Raw genomic sequence first — 22,734 nt, forward strand, 5'->3', positions numbered from 1 at the left:
TGGAAATACATTGCCATTACTTGAATCCTCTTTTTGCTCTGAGAAGTTCCTCATGCCCATACTGGCCTACTTAATGATGATGTCTTGGGGAGCCTCATAAATGGAAGATGGGCTTTCCAGGTAGAAGGTAGGAGCAGCCTGAGTCCTGCCAGCCAGCCAGCCTTTCAGCCTGGGCCATTTGGAAGCAATGGAAGCTCCAAAGGACAAAGAAGCTCTTGAACAAAACTCAGTGACCCACTATTCACACTCTGTTGAGAAACAGAGGGACACGCTTAGTTGAGAAAAATAGAAAGGAAGCTACTCCAGAATAGAAAAATCTTCTGTTTTGCAGCAAGGCAAATGCACTGCACAAAACAGCCAGTATCCACCAAAGCCAGAAGGATCACAGGCCAGAAGATGAAAGTCAAAACAGACACAGCCTGTGCAGTCTCACTCTGTCCCCAGGAGCAGCAAGGCAGAATGCAGCAGGTAGACAAAACCTAAAGTAAAGAAACAAAGCAAAGCCCCCAGATACTGGGCACTGTAGCCAGTGACTGCGATACTCTGCCCTGCAGGAAGAGACCCTTTTCTCCAAGTACTGGACCTGCCTCAAATGCCGAGTCCACAGTTTCTACTAAAATTCATAAAATTAGATTTCAGGAGTGTATGACAATTTATCAGAAATGTATTGTTGACTATTTATTAATTTTCTTCTTCATGTGCCATTTCATATCTGCTTACCTTAAAGAAACCATGTTTCCTGTTTCTCTGTCCCAGCCATAAATTACTTTCAGGTGTCAAATTCGTTTCTGGGGGATCAATGATGCGTTCATAAATCCTGTAGAGGGAATACATTGCTGTTACTTGAATTCAATTTCTCCTCTAAAAACTTCCTAGTCAAAATAAGTTAACAGTAGAAGATAGAAAAAAGAATAAAAACAAAAAAACATTTAATTCAACCAAATATTTATCACTGATAGTTATGAAGGTATATTATAACTTTCAAAGACAAAAAAACCCACACAAACAACAACAAACAGAAAAAAAACTATTAAAAACACTAACATATGAAGACTGCACAAGATTGAAACTCCCCTTGTGCAACCGTGCAGCACTAGGCTAAAGAAACACAAAGCCAGAACCTACCATAGTAGGGAAAACACTCGAGTGAGACCATCCTGGCCTAGGGGTGTCCTTCAAACTCAACTACACCTTCCAGGGAAAAAGTGCAGTCACACACAAGATCCAACCAACCCTTTGGGATTTTCAGACTGTTTAGAATTTTGAATAGACTTCACAAAGAAACTTTATTCCACCCCTACTCCCATGGCCGATTTGTCTCTATTTTTGTGTTATTCATCCTTCCTTGCGTCCACTTCTCCCCTGTTTACTGCCGTTACTGAATTCACTGGGCTTGCATGCTCACATGTGCTGCCACTACTGCACGTCCAGCTTGGCCCTGTCACAGGTCTGGACAGAATGGGACCTCTTTGTATATGTCTGGTACCTAGCACAACAAGGTCATTTTCTTGGTTATTCTTCAAAGAACTAGAAGTAATAGCAGTAAGAAATAACAGTGACAACAAGTAACATGAGGTCCATAAGCAAACTTTATGTACCGCATAAACTTGCCCATGAATGCAGTCATTTACATACCAAATTTCTAAAATTAATTCATGAAAAATTGCTGTAACAGCATTTTTAAATTCACAACAAACAGGAGTTTTAAAAGGTTTTGCTTGGGGGTTTTTTTATTTGTTTATTTTTAGGAAAGCTGTAATGAAGTTTCCTTAACACCTTTTTCAGGAACTGAGACCACTACAATGACACTATCATTTTAGAACATGAAAAATTCACGACCAAAGATACTGACCCTGGATTCTCATATTGCCATGTCACATTGGTGGAAGCCATGAACTTATTGCTTCATAACAAAAACAGCAAGCCTAATAAGGATTATTGGGAATCTGATGAAATATATTTCCATTACTGTCCAGCTCACAGAAAGTATGTATTGCTGTGCAATCACACCAACGTGACAGCCAATATAGAAGACAGAATGTGTCAAGACCTGTAGCTTAAAAGGGTGAAATTATCTGTATGTTTAAAAGGGGTGGAATTATTTTTCTTCCTTCTGTAAAGCTATGGCTTTAAAATGAACATGAAAAATGAACACCAAAGCAAAATACAAGGCAATCAGCACAACTCATTGCAGTTACCTCTTCCTATTTTACACCCCAGGTGTTTCTAGCACAGGATCATTGATTTTTGTGTTGTAAGTTGCCAGAGGTATTGAGTTTGCATGGCAAAGTTTTAGTGGCAGGGGGGCTACAAGGGTGGTTTCTGTGAGGAGATGCTAGAAGCTTCTCCCAAGTCTGATGGAGCCAGTGACAGCCGGCTCCAGGACAGACCCACCACTGGCCAAGGCTGAGCCCATCAGCGACCGTGGCAGCACCTCCGGGATAATGTATTTGAGAAGGGGGAAAAACAACCTGCTGCATGACAGCAGCCTGAGAGAGCAGTATGAGACAGAACCACTGCAGAGCCCGAGGTCAGCAAGGCAGGAGGTGCTCCAGGCCCAGAGCAGAGGTTCCCCCACAGCCCCTGGGCAGCCCCTGGGGAGGCAGCTGTGCCCTGCACCCAGGGAGCCCCACGGGGGAGCAGGGGGACGCCCCAAGGAGGCTGTGACCCTGCGGGAAGCCCGCGCTGAGCAGGCTTCTGGCAGGACCTGAGGACCCATGGAGAGAGGAGCCCAGGCTGGAGCAGGTTTGCTGGCAGGACTGGTGACCCCGCGGGGGACCCAGCCTGGAGCAGGGTGTGAAGAGCTGCACCCCGTGGGAAGGACTCACACCAGAGAAGTTTGTGGAGGACTGTGTCCCGTGGGAGGGACCCCACGCTGGAGCAGGGCAAGAGTGGGAGAAGGAAAGAGCAGCAGAGATAACATGGGATCTACTGACCACAACCCCCAGTCCCAGTCCCACTGAGCCACTGGGGGGAGAAGGTAGAGAAATCAGGAGTGAACTGAGCCCAGGAAGAAGGGAGGGGTGAGGGGAAGGTTTTTTTAAGATTTGGTCTTATTTCTCATTACCCTTCTCTGATTTAATTGGTAATAAATTAAACTAATTTCCGCAAGTGGAGTCTGTTTTGCCTGTGATGGTAACTGGTGAGTGGTCTCTCCCTGTCCTTATCTCAACCCACAAGCCTTTTCTCTCCCCTGCCCAGCTGAGGAGGGGGAATGATAGAGTAGCTTTGGTGGGCACCTGGCATCCAGCCAAGGTCAAACCACCTTACCATGTTACTGGAAAATTCATACATTTGCAGAAGGCTAGAATAACCTCCAATTATTAAGGAACCTCAAGAAAGCTCTAGAAAGTTTTTTATGTCAAAGTACAGAGTCACCCACTTTTGCTTATTCAGAAAAGAACAAATGGAAGCAATCTAAAAAACTAGAGGCAAACTCAACAATAACAACAAAAATCTCAAACCTAACAACAAAATAGTTACATGAAAATTCCAGCTTAAGAATGTGAGTACAGGAATCAGAAGACTTCTAATACTCATTAATTTTATTGCTCAAGTTTATTATAGTTACTATCGGCCCTAATTCATCACATTTCATCAACATAATACATTCAAAGCTCTAGGAAATTTCTGCCTCCGCTAGTTAACTACATCTTACTATCTATAAAATTACCATGCTGAGCTGTTTTACCTGCTCTAACAGCAAAACAAGACGATATTCTTTTAAACCACCTTTCAAAAATTACAGGAATTTTGCAGGCACCACCTCTATCAATATTTTAAAGTGTAAGTAGACCCCTTCTGCCATACCTCATGCAATATTGAAGACTCACTCAAATGCAAAACTGCTGCAAAACGCTGAATGAGGAACAAAGAATTGACATGCTCCTTGAGAAAACTAATCACCGAATTGCACTATCACATTAGGAATTTCACTTTGGATATATAACACATCTTTATTCATGACTTAGGTTAATAATGTCCTCATCAGAAAATTTCTAATCTTGTAAAAAGACTAGGCTATACTCCATAAGGAACTCCATTTCTGTTAACAGATAAAATCCCAATGTTGACCAGGTTCAACAACGCTACTTACTGAAGAATATTTGATTTTTATTCACCTGACCTAGTTAAAGTTTATAAAGGAATACTGTAATATATGTCTGCAATTACATATAAAAAAACCCAAAAACCTAACTGACATTATTATATGACAGTTCAAGAATAGCAAGTAAGGAAGACAAATCAGAGACAGGCTAAAACAGTTTGTCTTTTCTGATATTTAACAAAGACTTTCAACCTATGTGGAAAAGGCTATAGGGACAATCCTTCCAGAGTCTCTTCAGAAAGTGCCATTCATAAGACACATGTTCAAGATTTCCTATATTCCTCTACTGTTCTACTCTAATTCCATTTCTGAAGCAGGAACTAACTTAAGGGATTAATTAAAGGTTGGCTGGTGCCTTGTATGTCTAAGAGACTGGTTGGTTTTCTTCTCCATAGATCTGCCCATGGAGTAACAGGTTTAGGATTCAAGAGAAAGCATAAGATTTAGATCAGTCCTTGCTTATCTTTCCATGTAAAAATATGTTTTGGTTGACACTATTTGTTTTGCGAACAATGAGAGTTTATTCCTGCATACCATTAAACGTCAGCAAAAAAGCCCCAGCAAGCATACACAAAGTTTATCACTGCTCCTACAATGCCCTCTATACTCTTGGGAAATGAAAATGTCAAAAATCACATCTGAATTTGTAACAGTCAAAAACAGAATCACAAGGAACATGGTTCACTCTATACTACCTGTCTAATGAAGAAGAATTTTTTAAATAAATAAATAAAACAAACAAGAGCCCTGTGACTCCTGACCAAAAGGAAAAGTGATACCAAAAAATAAATAAATCCAAGGGACATTTCCAGAAAGACTGGAAGCTGCCTCACAATGGTAAAACAATATACAAAGAAAAACTGGAACCACGTGGAAGAAGTTTTTGAATCAATATGAGCAAAGAAACATGACAGAATTCCTAACTCTCAATCAGTGGATTTAATAAAGCCAAAAACAAAGCTTTTCAAATATCAGGGAACAAAGTTTCACCAGCTACATGCACTGGTGGCTGATAGCCAGCAGAGTTGACTGACCTGCAGCTGGCGTACAGCCTGGGACGGGGCATGGCTCCTGGGCACCACGTTATGGTTTAAGTCACAAGAACATGGTAAGTGGTGCAGCCTTCTTAGAGCAGGTTTTTCAGAAGGAGAGAGACCTCATTCGTATTGAAGACACCTTGTCCATACAAAATGGTTAAGGCAACACTTGTGTAAATAGTTGGGAATATGGTTTCACCCAGATATTAGGATTACCCACATATGTATGCCACTTACAAATCTATCAAATATTACTGATTATTCCGGTCATTTTTCAGGGGTCTTCTACACTTAGATAAACCCACAAAGCATGAACATATTGCCACATATCTCAAAGTGCACCGAGAAAATTTACTACTTAGACGTAAAATTCTCTTCTAACTATTGCTTGTGAAGTGGAAAAAACCCTTGCTCTGCTCCCCTTCCTGTATTGGTTTTCTTTTAGAAGAAAAGAGGTGGTTTTCAGGCTGAAAAACTACTGTTGCTGAATAGACACAAAAGGATTCTTCTTTTTTTTTACAGCTACGTTAAGCTTCCACATCATTCTCATTCCCTTTGCTTGATTTTCTGGGCTGAGATGTGTCACCTTCTATGGCTTTATCCACACTTGACCAATACTTTGTATTTGGCATATGAATAGCTAAATTATATCTACTACACTTCCAGTTTATGAAGTGCTGGTCTAGAGCTCCTTGGAGATCAGTTTCCAATATATTTGGCTTTGATACCCACACAGAGAAATGTGCAATACACTTCACAAGAACAGAAATGCTTAGAAAGAGGACTCCAGGGAACTGTGGTCTCTAAAATTACTGCAGACTGAATATGCCCTGCAGCATGAGGAGACCCAGGTCTCTAGGTTAATGGAAGCTCTACTCCATACTTCAGACTTTCAGATTTATGATTACTGGATCCACTTTCCAAGAGAAAGCTTGATTTGCCCCTACTTTATGCTGACATATTTCAAAGAAGCTAAACCATAAACCTGGAGTAACACAACCATGAGCCAATTGTTCTTTCTTCAAATTTTCATGCTAAGAATACATTCACTAACCACTGACCCATTTTAGATAAACATAGTAAGAAAAACACCTGTTAATTGACAAAGACCCATGATATCCTTGTGGTTTGTATCTCTATCTCTACCTTATCTGCAGACTTTGATTTATTAAGCATTCTTATGCAATCTTCCAAAACACCTTTTTCAAGGACGTGTTCCAAACAGGCATCTGTGACATAATGAATACAATGTGCAGAAAACAGAAAATCTATAGAGTAATCAGTGGATTCCTGAAAGGAAGCACATCTAAAATATTTGCACACAAATAAACATACATACACCTCTGCGTAGAGAAAGAGCCTCTCTAGAAATCAAGCTCTGTTGGACAAGGAGACAGTTTTCTTCCATGCACTCAATCCAAAATTACCTTTCTCATCTTTATAATGTCCTGGTAAAATAGGGAAATATCCTCATTTTACATGTGTGCAAACTGAACCACAGAAAGACTCACTGATTAACCAAGATCACAAAGAGAGTCAGGGAGGGACACTGCACAAGATCTAAGCCACTAGACTGAGCACAACTGAGGTTTAACTGCCTCATGCACTGGGCCACATTCCCTCCGGAAAAAAAGGGGACATGGAATTTTCTCTTGCAGCAAAGAAGATTTCTTACATGCAACTTCAAGCAAAAGTTAACACTTGGAGACTATTTCCACTTTTGTGGAGATGCAGCTCTACTTCATACATACAGTATTTGCCACACCAAAAGCATTTTGGAAATAGCTGAAATATTTAGCAGAACATGAAAATAAACTTTGTGTCTGTTTGCATTAGAATACATCAGCCAACATGGACTGATCAGGAGATGCAACAGTCTAAAATTCTGAACAATAAAATAGACTACAAGAGTTACTACAACGCAGAGTACCAAATCATGAAAATTCCAAATACTTTCAAGTCTAAACTATGAGTAGTTTGCTAAAATAGGAACATGCCCTCTCAAATTTGCTGCCTAGATATGAACTGGAGAGAATTATTTTGTTAGCAGTACAATTAGGAAACAAATAGCTGCAGTCTAAACATGATTGTGACTGATGCACGGGAAACTCATTTCTCAATCCCTGGTCTCTGCTAATCCAACAACAGGCTTTTTGCTTCCTGTTACTGCTGACATACTTACTCTGCTGAAGGTATAAATTTCCATGTAGGGATGAGATGTTGTATTCATAGCACCCAAGTTTAGATATCTCAAAAGTTTATATTATAGTGGAGCATCCTCTAGCTTCATCTAATGAAGAGACATAAGTGTTTCTAGGGTGTGATTCATCTTACAGTAAATGAATCACTCTCTGAAGGCACCTCCAATGACTGCACAGGAGCCCTTGCTGACATCAGGGTGAATCATCAAAACAGATTTTTGCAATTCAAAACCTGATCCTCAGAACTGACATTCTCTTGCAACCATTCGTTACCCTGCATACATCCATCTGGATCTTCAGGTCCTTTAAATAAACTGAAGGGGAGAGAAGTCCCACAAAATAACGCACTGTTCAGGGCAAAGTCTCTGAAATAGCACTCTCAACTATTCTAATAGAAAGTCAGAGGAAAGATGGAGGTTTCCCTCATTTTTTGCATCTGTTTTTCTCCCAATCTAATTTGCAGAGGTGTTGACCACCTTGACCATTGTTACCATCTCCAGCTGGAGCTGCAAAAACTCAGTGCATCTGAAATAGCAAATGTCAGGCCTCCTAACACAGCCCAGGGCACAAAAATATTCAGCTGCTTCACAAAGTTTGTCCAACATGTTTTCTGAATCCCAACTGTATAAAGAAACTGATGATTGTTTCAGTCCCTAGCTTTAAGATACAATACTGGCATTTGTCTTTATGTCTATTCTTCCAAAGGGATTAAGAACTGATTTTAAAAAGAAATACTAGGATATCTTTACATATTTCTCTTTCAAACCTTTTCCTATACGCTTCCCAGTGAAAATGTGTCAATACCAACATGATTGGATTTTCTTGATAGTGTTTACAGATAGGATGCATTATTTGACACGCATTCAGTTCTGGGGCAACTTTAACTGAATTATTCATTCAGTTTCCAGTGTTCTGTTTCAGAAAAATAATCTTCCTGAGGGAAATTTTGATTTTTCCTGCTATCTCCTCTGTCATAGTATAGGAGTGCACAATCACTTAACAGAGGAAAGCAATTTAGATTAAAATCTCAGGTTTTGAGGGAAGCCTTTTGTTATTAAATTTTGAATATACAATAGTAACTGGCAACTATTCAATCAAAAGTTATTGTTCAGTCTGGGAGAAAAAAAAAAAAAAAAATAGAAGGTGTCCAGTAATAGGATATGTCAGGTAAAAGACTCAAAGTGCACGGCTCAGTTTTCAAGCTGTCTTCAAATTCTGTCACCCAAACAATTTCATTGATTCTCCTGTATAATCACAGAGATAAAGCTAATGTACTCTACTTTTCAGTGTAATTATTCCAACTACAAATCTAAATTTAAAAAATAAAAATAGATCTAAATAAAACTCTACAAGCAATCTCTTTTCATTCAAGAGAAAGGAAAATTAACTTTCAAGACCATCTAACAAACATGAAGAAATTAAACAAATGCAAGAAAAGATGTTAGAAGAGTATGTTTCACTGTCAGGTTTGGGGGTTTATCCTCCACACATAAACTGAGTAAGGGTAAATTCACAGAGATATTATCTGCCTGTGTGGGGCTTTCTTTACAAAACACATTAGGTTTTTCAGTTTCCTACAAACTTATTGATGAATTTTAGCAGTTGGGCATTAAACTAAAATCAATCATTGCTATTGTTTCAAAGTAGAAGACAGGACCCACTAAAGAATATGACATTGGCCACATGAATGGTAGAAATCCATCTTTCTCAGAGTACGGCACCCATATGGTATCCTTCATCTGGAGATCCTGAATTCGAACACCCTTACAGACCAGGTCAATATTATTAACTTTACTTTGCAAATGACAAACCTGATACAATTGGCTTCTGATAACAGTCTTAAAAGTGTCTAAGCCCTAGGCTAACAGCTTGTTTACAAGGCTGCAGTGTTTACCCATCTTCATATAACCAATGTAGCACTCCTGAAAATGCAAGAAACCTAGAAAATAGTTTGAGTCAGACTCTAGGCAGAAATAGAAATTTGGCCATTTGCTTAGGATTTTCAAGAGCTGTGGAAAAAAAAAATTATTACAAACTACGAAGTCAACAGTATCTTACACGTGATGTATCAAGAGCACTTTGCACTTTACTGCATATGCACTATGCATAATTTTTTGGACAGAAATACAAGATTTTCAGTAAGAAGCCAGCTAGTTTGATATCCAAATGGTTATTGCACATTTCAACTTTGACAGCTGTCCTGCTTTTGACTAAAAGCGAGTTAATTTTCTTCAAAGCAGCTCACATGGTGCTATGTTTAGGATGTGGGATCAAAACAGTGTTGCTAAGACACCCATATTTTAGCTAATATTGAACACTGTTTGCACAGTGTCAAGACCTTTCTGTTTTCCCAACTGCCCTGCCAGCGAGTAGACTGGGGGTACACCTGAAGCTGGGAGGGGACAGGGCCAGGACAGTTTATGTCAACGGACCTACAGGATATCCCATGCCCTATGACACTGTACTCAGCAGTACAAGCTGGAAGAAAGGAGAAAGAGGGGGGGGAATGTTTGGAGTTACAGCATTTGTATTCCCAAGTAGCCATTATGTGAGATAAGCCCTGTTTTTCCTGGAAACAGCTAAATGCCTGCCAGCCAACGGAAGGTAGTGAATTCCTTATTTTTCTTTGCTTGTACACACAGCTTTTGCTTTACCTCTTAAAATGTCTTTAACTCAACTCACTTTCCCCACATACGCACTTTCATCCTTTCGATTCTCTTCCCCATCCCACTGTGGGGTCAGCAGCTGGGCAGTGCTTAGCTGCCTACCGACATTAAACCACAGCAGCAACTTTTTGCTTTTAATAGTGTTCCTAAAGCTCCATTTTGGCCTGGTAAATCCAAGGTAAATAGCATGTGGTTCGTGGTCCTGGCATCGCCCATAAAACTTTCACATATTGTACAGGTAGCAAGAGCACAAAGAGGAACATAGTTGTCACTGTTCGTGGTGAAGATGCCAACTTTTACCATATTTGGTCTGTTTGACTACATCAGTGCTTAAGGTGGCATCTGGGTAAAAAGAATGCATCCTCTCAAGTGCTGAGAGAGGTGTCATCTATATACACAGTCCTTTCTTATAAAAATCATTGTCCACAACCCTTATAAATTAATGTGAATTTAGGTACTTCTCTTTAAACATCTCAATATAGAGTGGAGAGCCATATACCTCAAATCCCACTTTTCAAATAAGTATCTAACTCACCAAATGTATTTTGACGTCTTTTTACCACGTTTGAGCAGCTATCACTATCCAAGTACCTGAGCATAAAACACAAAGCAGTAGGTTTTTATATGAGGCACACAAGTATTCGCTACAGACAGGGAGACAAATCCACTTACAAATGAAGACAACACTAAAATTCACAGGGTCACTAAATGCCACCCTTTAACCTCGGCAAACTTAGAATCCGTTTCTAAACCAGAACACTGAATAAAGCAAACTGTTAACAAGCTAAAAGCACACCATGCTCTCTTGTTACCACACCAAACATCATACCAAAAGCCCATCTCAGATGAATCAAATGTTCAGAGTACATCCCAGATGCCAAATATCAGCAAACCAAGACCGAGAAATTAAAAACAGATTGTAGAAATAAGGGAGAAATTAACTCAGTGAGTTCTTCCAAAAAGAAGAAAAGCTCTTCTCCCACAAATTAAACAAGAAGCCCTTAGAGCGAGATGGATATGAGATTAAAAAAAAACTCTATTAAAGTATCTGTGAAAGAAATAGTAAACAATCAAGCCTATCTTACAGCAGGAAGCAAGAGGGCAAAAATGTGCATCATAACAATAACACAAAGCAGCATTAGTACTTCAGGTCTTGCATCAAAACTAACCCCAAAATAAAATTCTACCAGAACAAAGAGATAAAACCATGATTGTGGTTTATGTCATCTCCATTTTGTCATATAAAGATATCTAAAATTACTGTTTGCTGTTTGTCACAAGAGATTTGTTGAGTGAGAACTGGCAGTGTTGAAACTTTGCTTCTATTACATCTACCTGCATTTCACAGGGCCATGCTGATCCCGGGGCCAAGAACTGTAGCACATGGGTCTTCACAAGTGGCAGTTACCGCAGAACTTGAAGGACAGTAAGCTTACAGCTTAGAGCCCATTAACTCAAAATATATGCAGCCTTCCTTTTCTGTCTCATGTTAATCTCAGCCCCAAAGTCTCTTTACCTAGACAGGTGCAACTGCAAGAAGAATCAGACTTTTGATTCCAACTCCCTCCTGCACTGCTAAAAAAACAAATTTAAAAGGAAGCCAGCCACAAGCAACCTTTCTACTAAACAGATTCTTTCCCCCCCTCCAAAAAATCATCTGCTGAGAAGTTAATTGCCTTACAGTGTATCTTGTCACAGGATCACCTCATCGAAGGGTTCATGTCATCACTAAATGATTTGTGTATAATCATAAAATAATCTCATCCATATTCCAGAGCCAGTTTCCTTTTGTGACTGAAGGTACCTGCAGGCTGAGGACCACAGGCTTTCCCTGTTAACACCCTGCCTTTGCTGCCATGCTCCCGCCCAGAGCCCTCCCATTAGCGTGGTCTCAGCAGAGCGCGATGGCCCTCGGCTCTCCCGGAGCTGCCACTCCTCCCAATTAGCCACCGACTCTGTAACCCCACGGAGGGCTGACTCCTTCAGCCTTCCTCAGTTCCTACTGCAGGTTCATCAGATAACTCGCATCTCCATTTTCCCACAGTATTTTTCAACTGCCCATTTTAGCCTTGGTGGTTTGAAAGATAACATTGCACTCTCTCCATAATAACTAATTGGCCATGACTGAGGAGGTGTATGAAACATAGAGTAAACATAGAACAAGCCATTACAGTGGTTCTAAAATTAAGTTTTGATGGAAACTGCCAGGCAGACAGACAGAAAAGCACTCTCCAGGGACAGCACTCAGGTTTGGAGCTCATTTCTCACAACATCTGACATGCTCGGGAGGTGAGAGCACGGCTCACCTGAAGTCAATGACAGTTTTCACTGCAGACTTCACTGGGGCCAGGATTTCACCCCAGGGATACTGCACAGCACATCTTTCAGCTGAGTTTAAGTGGCTGGCGTGACACAGAAGGATTCAGCTAGGGCTGAGGAAGTCCTTCTAGTTGCATTAGTTGACAAAGTGTTAGTCGTTTGCTTTCACTTTTGACATGCTGAAGGGAATGCCTCTAAAATTGCAGTTCAATTAAGTAATGCCGCTCCTGCTGATTCTTCCATTACTGACTGGTCTCAGATATGAAAACAACTTACAGGACTGGAAATTGCATGTTATCTTACTCTACGCTGAGGATCAAACTACCATCTTTCACCTTACTGCTCCTTCAATGTATCATTACATTGATAATACAGATCACAACAATGGTTTTACATATCATTGAAATATTTAAACTAGAAGCAGTGGCCAATATCTGATTATTTTGTTTTAAATTAAAAATAAATAAAAACACCAGCACCAAAAAACATTATCAACCAGCTCACTAAAGACTTATCTGTGTAGAAATGGAGCACTTGCCGTGGCTTTGCAGGACACATGAAGTGAGAGAGAACACTACACCGCTGCTGTAGCAAGACCCCTGCCACCACCCACCACCCCAGAGCCATGACAGCCACGCTCACAGCGTTTCCAAACCGTGACACCTTCTACCTCTGAGCACCCCCACACCCAAGGAACAAAGCGACTGCTCCTGCACCACTGTCTGCCATTAAGAGTGTTGCAGGTTTACTCTGTCACCCAGTGGTGGAATGATGGGGACTGTCATGTTTTGGGTAGTAATATATGCAAGCCAAGCAGTCTCCCCCTCTCCCTGCATTCAACTTGATGATTTTGACAAGACTGCATTTCTAAAAAGAACTTTTGGGGAATTATTGTTATTCTAAACTGTCAAAGACAGACTCTCCAAATACTAAACCACTTCATAAAATTCTGGACCAGTTTCACAGACTTCAGCAGCTTCAGTCCTGTTTGCTCAGTTGCCCTCTCACACCCCACCACACTCAGGAGGTTCCAGATCAGTTGGAAAGACTTGGTAATATTTGCTATATGGAGACTCAGATCTCAAGTCAGCTTCTGAATAGTTCAGAAGGGTTCTCATCTGCTCTTTGGCAAAGGTCCAATGCTTTTATAAAAGTATTTAACTAAAATTATACTACCATTTTTCAGTTCAGCTCCAGTATTACTCTATGTTACTTCCAGTTCTAAACTTCATAGTTTAGGTAACCACTTCAAACAGAAGAGTTAATTTATGTTTTGGATCTCAGTTAAACTACCTGGCTGGAGCAAGATAAATGTTTTAAAACCCAAAAGGAAAAAAAAATCAAAACATTTGCTCTTTCTGGTTGATTCTCAAATCACCACAATCACCTGTCTGTCCATATAACCCCCATCAGCACTCCAACAAATGAAAACGGAACCAAGTAACAGGAGATTTCCCCTGAAAAAATTCCACAGAAACAAATATCCAGATACATTTCAAACTATGCAGGCTAAATTTTCAGAGACTGCTCTTGTAAGTAATCACTTCAATTTAAGGGTTTATGGCTTTGACATTAAAAAAAAAAGTCTAAATGTATATTGGACCAATGTAAAAAACATTTGAGAATGGGATAATACACCTATTCACACACTTTAGGAAATGACTAAATCATTTGAGGCTTGCCGGTCTTGATTTAAGATTATTTCCTGAACCATTATCCATCCTCTCTCTCTGACACACCCACAGCATACAAATACGAAGAATGCAAGATGCCGACGGTAAAGCATAACACATTATTCCTGCTCTGTTCAAGTCATCAACCTGTCTATCAGAATTTTCAGTTCACTGGCAAGGACTGAAAGAACCCAGATCTAAATCAAAAAGAAAAAACACTGTTAAGCCTATACTCAGCAGTAGTTGGGCTTTGCAGCTACCAAACTTGGGCTCCACAGGTCACTAAGCCTCGGGGGACTGCCACAAGCTCCTATTCAAGACCCTTAACTGAACTTCTGGAGGCTGACTTCTACTCCTTAGTAACGGACATCAGCAGGACTTGGATCAACTCCTGGGAGAAACCAAAGCAGATGCCTGCTCCCGACTGAGCAGGGGCTGGGTGAGGCCTCTCCTGCAGCCCTGCACCCCAAAGACGTGTGTAAGTGGTTGCTGCCTTCTAGGGGTGGTCAAAGGATCCAAGTCAGGCAGGCGCAGGTACTGATTGCTACGATTTGTTTTCTACAGTACTTTTTCAGCGCTTTCATAAATACTCACAGCAACTCTCAATTCTATCAATGCAGTATACAAAAAAAGTTCAACTGTTTTTTCTAGGATGAAAAAAAATACATTTTCATCATAATTAGGGACAGGGTTAAGACATACCATCATTCAGTCTTTGGTCACACCCATACTACCATTTGGCTGATGCACAGCCATTCCATGAAAACTTCTGGCTATTAAAAACTTCTTTAACCAATAAAAAAAAAAAAAAAAAAAAAAAAAAAAAAAAAAAAAAAAAAATAAAAAAAATCTTTTCTCTAGTAATGCTGAATGTGTCCTGGACATTTCCTTGAAGCTTAACTGCAATAACTGTAATAATACAGGCCTGACAACAACTGATGTAATATGCCAGCTGGAGAGGTCTCTTATGCTAAGAAGTTTACAGCCTTTCTGTCAAACAAAAGGGACAATCGGTGGGTGAAAATTAACTTCCAATCCACAACACTACCAATCTGAAGTTGGGTGCACCTGTAATGCACAATTATAGCACTCTACCCAAGTAACCATTTCTCTGACAGCTTCTGCTACAGTTTAAAAGAGCAGAGAAGCAATCTAGGTCACAAATTCATATTCAAATGTTGAGAGTAAATTACCTAGCTGCATAACACTGCCACCATGCCAGCTTCTCTCTCAAAAGAAAGTGTTTTACAGTAAGTAAAGCAGTGAATCCATCTTTTAAATACATCCCTTAACCTTCTTTAAATTTATTACATTTTAATTAAAGTCATAGGACTTCATTTAGGTAAGTTGAAAACCTCAGGTTGTCAGCCAGAATATCTTATTTATGAGAACTCAGAAGTCCTGAATTCCCATATTTGGATTATGTTGCTTTAATTTATTTATTTTTCCAATTAAAAAGTTTTCACTGCTCATGCATTTTTTATTCCCTAATGCGCTATTCTATCAGGAGAAACATAAAAGAAGCAGACAACATGTTTTTTCAGTTGGAGACTACTTCCTAGCCCTGCTCCAGTTTTATAATCTATTCTCTTATGCTCTTACCAACCCCCTCCATCAAACAGCCACAAGTATCCATCAAAACCACAGCCTGTATTCATAGTAAAAGGCACTCCAGCACATATTTTCACTGGAAAGCATTAATTTTTGCAGCAAAGTGCCTTTCTCCCTTTTATGCCTGCAGACAGAGTTCAAGTAAAGGAATACTGATACTGCTGAACATGGGAGTACCTCTAGCAATATGGTTGATGAGAAATAAAACAGTAAAAATACAAAGCAAGCACCTTTCACACTTACCTCCCCAGATTAATTAGAGACACTGAGAACAATTTGGAATTTATATTTCTTAAATAAATTGCCAATAAATATATTACGATACAGTACCTGCCACCTCAAGGCTCTGTGCTATTCCCACACTCTTCACACTGCTAAGTGTCACATCTTCCCATGGTGTTACTGCTGTAGGGGGCAAGCATGGCAGTGGGCACTCGGGTACCATGGGCAACATCATAGACTCTACAGCTGAAACTAATTCCCAGTGAAGACAAACACCAGCTCTTGTAGGCCTGTGACAGTCTCCTGGGGTTGTAAATCTCCTAACAACACAGCTATGAACAGCAGGACCCTTTACCTCTGTCCCCCAAAGAGGCCAAATGCTGGAAGGCGCATGGCAGAGTTTATTTCTTTATATATTAACCCTTCGGTTCCACGGGTTAAGGACCCTCTGAAAACGATAGTTGCTCTAGTTCAACTAAACACTCACCACAAAGCCCCTGACAACTCCTGAGAGTAGGGGAGCACAGATCCTACATAACCAATATTTTGAAACAGGATTTGTTCACCACTAGTGGACATGGCACTGGAGACAGAACAAAATTAAGAGCAGTGTATGTAATTTCCATGCTACTTTCAGCATGGGTTTTACTTGTGCATCAGCTGTACATTCATAATTAATGTAGTCTTTTCATTTTTCTAGGCTTTCAGAGCCTTACTAAAACGTTAAAAGCATGTTAGCAAGTACACCCGCTGCTTATTATGCCAGTTGCCTGAGATGTATCCCTGGCTAGAGGTTACTGCCTAAGCCCAGCACAAAGGCTCTCCAAGCCAGCGAGAGGAGTCCAGTGACAGTCAACAGGTTTTTAGTCTGGACTCTAATGTACCTTCCTGTGTCAGCAGCTCCAAGCTCTAGCATCAAGCTCTGCTACAATACTCACTCCTTGTTCTTGGAGGAGCACCAAAAGAAGCAAATAAGATGCAGGAAGATCTGATTTCAAAAGGACACGTACTTGTGAAATCTACCTCCTTTGATGCGGATGCCTCCCCTGCCATATTACATCTCACTAGAACAGAGGTGATTGCACTGTTTTAAAGATAACTCTTAAAAGCACTAAAGGCTTTTACTAGTTCTCAAGTACTTTTCCCTAACCTATCCATCTCTAAAAAACAAAGTCAGCTTTGAATTCGATCCAAAAGACAATCAAGTACCAAATGTCAAAGCAATTTTAGGAATCAGAGTAACGTGCGTGATAAGGCTGGGAAGAATAAAAGTAGATTCAACTATCTGTTTACAAATTAATAAGTTTCATCTCCAGTGCTTTCCGACCTACTGCAGTTTCTGGAGAGCAGAAACTAGCTTTGGGTATCAATACAAATCCTGTAGCAAAACTAGGTTGTGGCTGGATATTTTTCCTAATGCAAACACTTGCAATAGACTCTCAGATACACGTTAACTTTTAATAACACTGCAATCACAAATCACTCAAAACAGCCTTCTAAATGTGTAACCCATCAACATAGCCTTAAAAAAAAAAAAGGGAAAAAAAAAAAAAAGGAGTAATGCATTTATAGAAATTCATGCATATCTGTAAGGAAGCAATGTTGCAACACCCTTAAAGAAATCCAGTAGGAACCAAAGGGATTAGTTTTGTTGGTCTGTCTTTTCTTTTTCCTTTTTACTTAGTTTTTAATTTTACAGGGGAGAGAACACTAAGGAAGAAACACAGAACTTCTTTAACTAGACAGGTACACTTCAGGCTAAATTCTTACTCTGATGACACCGAAGCCCTGCAGGAGATGGGAAAGGGGAATCTATTGACTGCAGTCATATTCTCTTTCCCTGTGACTTGCTTGTTCAATTAAATCCATAGAAGTATTGCTTCTCATTAGGCATCCTGAACTCTGCTGAGAGCCACTGACACCACACTAGCCTAAAATGGTGACATTTACATGTTAAGTCTGCAGCTCTTAACACTAGATTCTGGGCAGACTTTCCTCTGCAGCCTTCCTAACACTAACATGAGGAAGGCTTAGGATTTTCAGCAGTGCTCAGCAGTACCATTCACGGGATTGCTCTTCATTTTCTATCTTTTAACATTAATTGTAGTGTCATCAGGAAATGCTAGTGCAAAGATGAACAAGATGTTGACTCATCTTCTGAGTGCAAAAATGTAGACGGTTAAGATATAATAAAGGAAACTATAACACCAAATTCTCTAATTAACTGAGCAGAGATGGTACAGCTGAGTCAGGAGCTTAAAGACTCCTTTCTTTTTTTTTTTTTTTTTCCTCCTCATTTAAACTTCTACTATGATCTGCCCTCAAGTCATGCTTTCAGAACTATTCCTATTACTTTTCCAGAAGAGTTGTCATAAAATACCACAAATACACAGCCAGAGGCATTCAGGTATGGATTTATGCTGGGAGCAGCCTTGAGATGTACCACCTTAAGGGATGCTCTTAGATGGATCAGCCCTGTTTAGGGCTGCCTGACAGACAGCTATACACATTTATCACCTCATACGACAGCACAGCTCATTCCATAATTGTATTTATCTATTTCTGTCTGTTGCTGTAAAGAAAATCAGGTCACAGCCATGACTCCATGAAGCTCTTGTCCCTGGATAGACTCCTGTACCATGTAGGCATTTTGTGTTGTCTTCCTTTCACATTGTGAGCAAGAAGGCAGCCAGCAAAACAATCTGCTAAAAAGGGTCTTTCTAAAACACATTTGCTGCTCATAAAAAAAAAAAAAAAAATCATAGCAGATAATGAAGAACCTGTACCAAAACCCAGTACATGGATAAACAAACAAGAAAGTATACTGTTGTAAGCAAAATAATATAACAGATAAACAAATAACGGTAAGATAAATAAATCAGACTGAAATGAAGACAATCTTTAGAAATTGTAGATTTCATGACTCAATTAAATTAAATTTGCTCTAAGCATTTAATTGCTTCTAGGGTCCAAATGAAAGGATTCAATAAGCACCCCTCCTTCAGATTAGATTTTTACTGTCAGTAGTTAATGCAGTTGCAGAAAACGGTTGCAACCTTCTTCTCAAACGAGTATCTCATAATTACTTTGGTCAAAATTTAAACTTTTCAAATGTTCCAATAACTGCATACTCCTATAATACCCATGTAACTTTATTCTGCCCACCTGAAGAAAATTAAGACTTCAGAAAAACATATCTGCTACCATCACACTATCCCTTTAAGTGCCACAATTCCAAAAATGCATATGCTGATCCTCTCACTGAAGGCAAAGGATACTTATACATTAGTTTTGGTGCAAGACGACATGAAAGTAACGGTTCATTTTCCTCATTGCTAAAGATTATTTTGAAGGTCCTGATTTCAAGTTTTCGGTGTTTTCTCATCAACCACTAAGCTAGCAAAAGCCAAAGTCTTCAATACATGGTGAAAGCAAATGTCAAGTAAAGAGAGATTCTAGGTTTGCTGCTTTTTATTCCTTGAAATCCTGAAAGTCTGCCATCTTGCAGTCCTCACAGCTTTTAAAAGTAAAAACATGTCGTGGCAGAGAGAATACCCCTCAGAAAATAAAAAGCACCAGTTCTAGACCTGCAGAAAGAAGGTTCCAGGTTTCTCAGGAGTTTCCAAGTTGGGCAGCAGGTGGGAAAATCAGTAAAAAGCGCATTGCTTCATTATGTAAAATAAAATTTAAATGCCTCTGACACATCTATCTATTCTTCAAGTTTTCAGGTATGCTGAGTGAAGCAGAACAGACTCCACACTAATCTATCACACTTAAATGCAATCACGGTTAAATGTAACATCAGCTAGTGCCTAAACTACAGAGATGCATTTAATACTCCCCAGTCAGCAATCAACCTTTTCCACATTTGTTCATAATCACAATGAATCGTTTCATTTTAATGCTTTGTTTTCCTTTTCTTATCCCATGGCAGTTCATCGTGCTTTTTAAATTAGATATTTGGAAAAAAATCCTCATCTTCCAATTTTATTCCCGTGTTTAAGTAAAGAGCATTTTTTAATGAAATATACATCACTGAACTATTTTCTTACCTGTTGCAGTCCACATGGAGCAGAAGGTGGGATGCACTAAGTGACACGGCAATCTTATGCCACTGTCCATCTGCCAGACGGTATGGGAACACCTCTGTTCTTGACTTCCCATTAAACCTGTAGTGATATCTAATCTCATCGCGTAGGCCACTGCTCTCCAGTTCAAAATAGCTGTATTTAAGACATGAAGAAGAGTCAGTTCCATTTTTTGGTTTATTCATTGCTTCTGTCACTTTCTTCTTAAGCAAACACCACATGGAAGGTCGCAGTCTAAAGAGGTTACTCAGCATGGATTAGCTACTAGTTCATTTTTTAAAAGAGGTAGAGAGACAAGACTATTCATTCAGTGCATTACAAAAACAGCAATACAAATTATGCAAAAACAGCTCACGTTCAAAACACCATTTGATAGCCCTGGAAACTGAAGTAATCTTTTTACCCATAGAACAGGTTCGACTACAAGAAAATGATCCCTATTCTTTTCACCAAAATATTTCGTATGAACACAGAGTTTGTAGGAAATGCAAAAAAAAAGAACAATGCATATCGTTACCAACGAATAAACAAAAAGCCATTAAGGTAAGAAACCACCAAGTAATCATTAAATTTGCATTTACTATTCACAAATCCACTTTAAGAACAGTTTACTTTTAGGACTCCCCTACACGCAATTGTGCTTAACTCATTTTCTGATTTTTATTGTTACAGCTATAATTGTTCAGCTTTATAAGCGAACAAAGCCCCATGACTGGATTAGGTGTCTCAACACCTGGCACAAACAGTCAAACCCTTCAGACAGTTGTTACAGTCATAGAAGAACCCACGAACTACAGCTATTAATTAACTTCATACCAGTGAGGCAAGCCGATTCTTTTTCTAGGGTGAATTTAGCCCTTCCTGGTGGTGGCAGATTGACAGTGTTAATAGTGAAGTCTTCTCTTGGACCTCAGATTGTACAGAGTATTTACAGTATCTCTCATCAAGGCTCTCTTTTTCCTGCTAAAATGAAGCCCTGGATATACAAACAAGTTGATGCAGACCTCCTTTTATAGTAGAAATAACTCTACAACTAAGTGCAGATATTAGGTTGTCCAGCTAGTCCCTACCACATCTACCACCACAGTGTCATCTTTCTCCTTACTGGACAATGCCAGTTTAACATGGCAGTTGAAAAATGGGTGCTGGTTTGGGGTAAAAATAATTTTTTTTGAAAATTACAGTAAATGAAATCCACTTCCAAAAATTAAATCCAACATGAAATAATAAATATGCAGGTGCCAATTTTCATTTTCACACAAGCTTTTTATGCTGTTTGGTTGTACACAGACCTTAACAGCCAGTGTGCACAAGCATCACATGAGGTGTGTACTACCAAGCACATGATCAATGAGCTATCAAGAATAGCTCTTACCAGTGAAGTGAAAGCATTTTAGGACATAACTGAAAAAGAGTTCTTTGGGAAGAACTTAGTCATGAGGTAAAACACTAGCTTGAAACATGTGCAAAAGATCACAACAAACTGGGAAGGGGACCACCAAGCTAGGAAGAGCAACTCAAGCCCTCCTCCATCTTGCCAATGCCTTGCCATTTCATTTTTCATGCAACATGTGAGCATTAACAAATCAAAGACTGAAGCGGCAAAGTAAAAAACACAAGCAGAGAAAAGCAAAACCAAAACTGAATGAAAACACAGCATGAATAAGTACAAAGAAAATACATGCAATACAGACTGCAAAAAAAAAAAAAAATAAGGCAGGCTGGTGTTGTGAAGGAACTGGCCTGCTTCGTGCACATAAAGGCACAAGGAGGGCACGGAAACAGGCGTCTTCTATATGGTGGAGCAGAATGGTAATTAACTACTGCCACCACCAACCCCCATGAAAATACCTAAATTACATTCATGAGAAATCTGGAGATGGTTTTTTTTATTATTTTATTTTGATGCTTAGTAACAGCACCGTCAATATACAGAAGATAACTGCTGCTGGTGTTTCCAAGCCAGGAAAGCACTAGGACAGGTGCTCTCAGTGATGCCATACCAAGTTAAATGTTTCATAATTGCCATCTGCCTTCAAAGCACAAAGGGAAGTCATTAAAGATACTTTCTCTCTTCTTCAGACAAGCAGCAGTGAGGCAGAAAACTCGGAAAAAAAAAAAAAAAAAGGAGAGCTACATAACATTCTAGTATCTCTCTCATACACAAAGTATTTGCATATATATATATTTACAGTTGATCATAGAAGCTTAAGAGCCTGAGAGCAAGACAAGCTCCTGTTGCAAGCAGCACACCGCTTCCCACAATCACTCTTCATAATCTCCCATAGCCACAGAGCTAATCGCTTACCACACAACGTTTTGTTTGTTAATAAAAAGACAACAGTCCAGCCCTGGAAAGGTCAGTCAGATACTGTACTTAATCACATCTGTGCTCTATTATTTGAAGAGCATAGGGAATTGCAAAGCACCGTCGTTTCTTATCTGACAAGCTTTAGTGTCAATAGTTACTTCGGGACTAAAAACAGCTTGTTGCTCAGGCACTGAGTTTGTTGTCAATCTCCTGACTAATTTATAAAATACAGAAGTGTCTAGTTAAAATTTACTGTAACAGCCAGTGCTAACATTTTTATATATGTACACTTAATGCACTACTAAGTGCCACAGGACTGTATAAAACACCATGTTTTACCTCTTTGGTGACAGGAAAGGAGGATAACAGACAAATCCTGCACCTATTTTTCACCACCCTTCAACAAGTGCAAATCAGAAACAGTAACACTCAGACAAACATCACTCAACAACAGTCAACAAAATCACAACAGCACAAACTGGCTGCATTAGCCCAACA

At 39.6% G+C, this 22,734-nt stretch overlaps 1 protein-coding gene across 3 annotated transcripts in view; it reads right to left on the minus strand.

The window, feature by feature from the left end:
- NELL1 (neural EGFL like 1) overlaps positions 1-22,734 on the minus strand; it is a 290,337-nt gene that overhangs the window by 233,131 nt on the left and 34,472 nt on the right. For all 3 annotated transcript variants that reach the window (XM_026850770.1, XM_026850769.1, XM_026850768.1), the window contains exons 3-4: positions 19,890-20,060; positions 721-817 (exon numbers count right to left, since the gene is read on the minus strand). In XM_026850770.1, coding sequence (XP_026706571.1) covers positions 721-817; positions 19,890-20,060 — 268 coding nt within the window. The remainder of the gene's footprint in view (positions 1-720; positions 818-19,889; positions 20,061-22,734) is intronic.

Source organism: Athene cunicularia, assembly GCF_003259725.1.
Source record: "Athene cunicularia isolate RWA chromosome 5 unlocalized genomic scaffold, athCun1 chr5_part3, whole genome shotgun sequence".
NCBI lineage: Eukaryota > Metazoa > Chordata > Aves > Strigiformes > Strigidae > Athene > Athene cunicularia.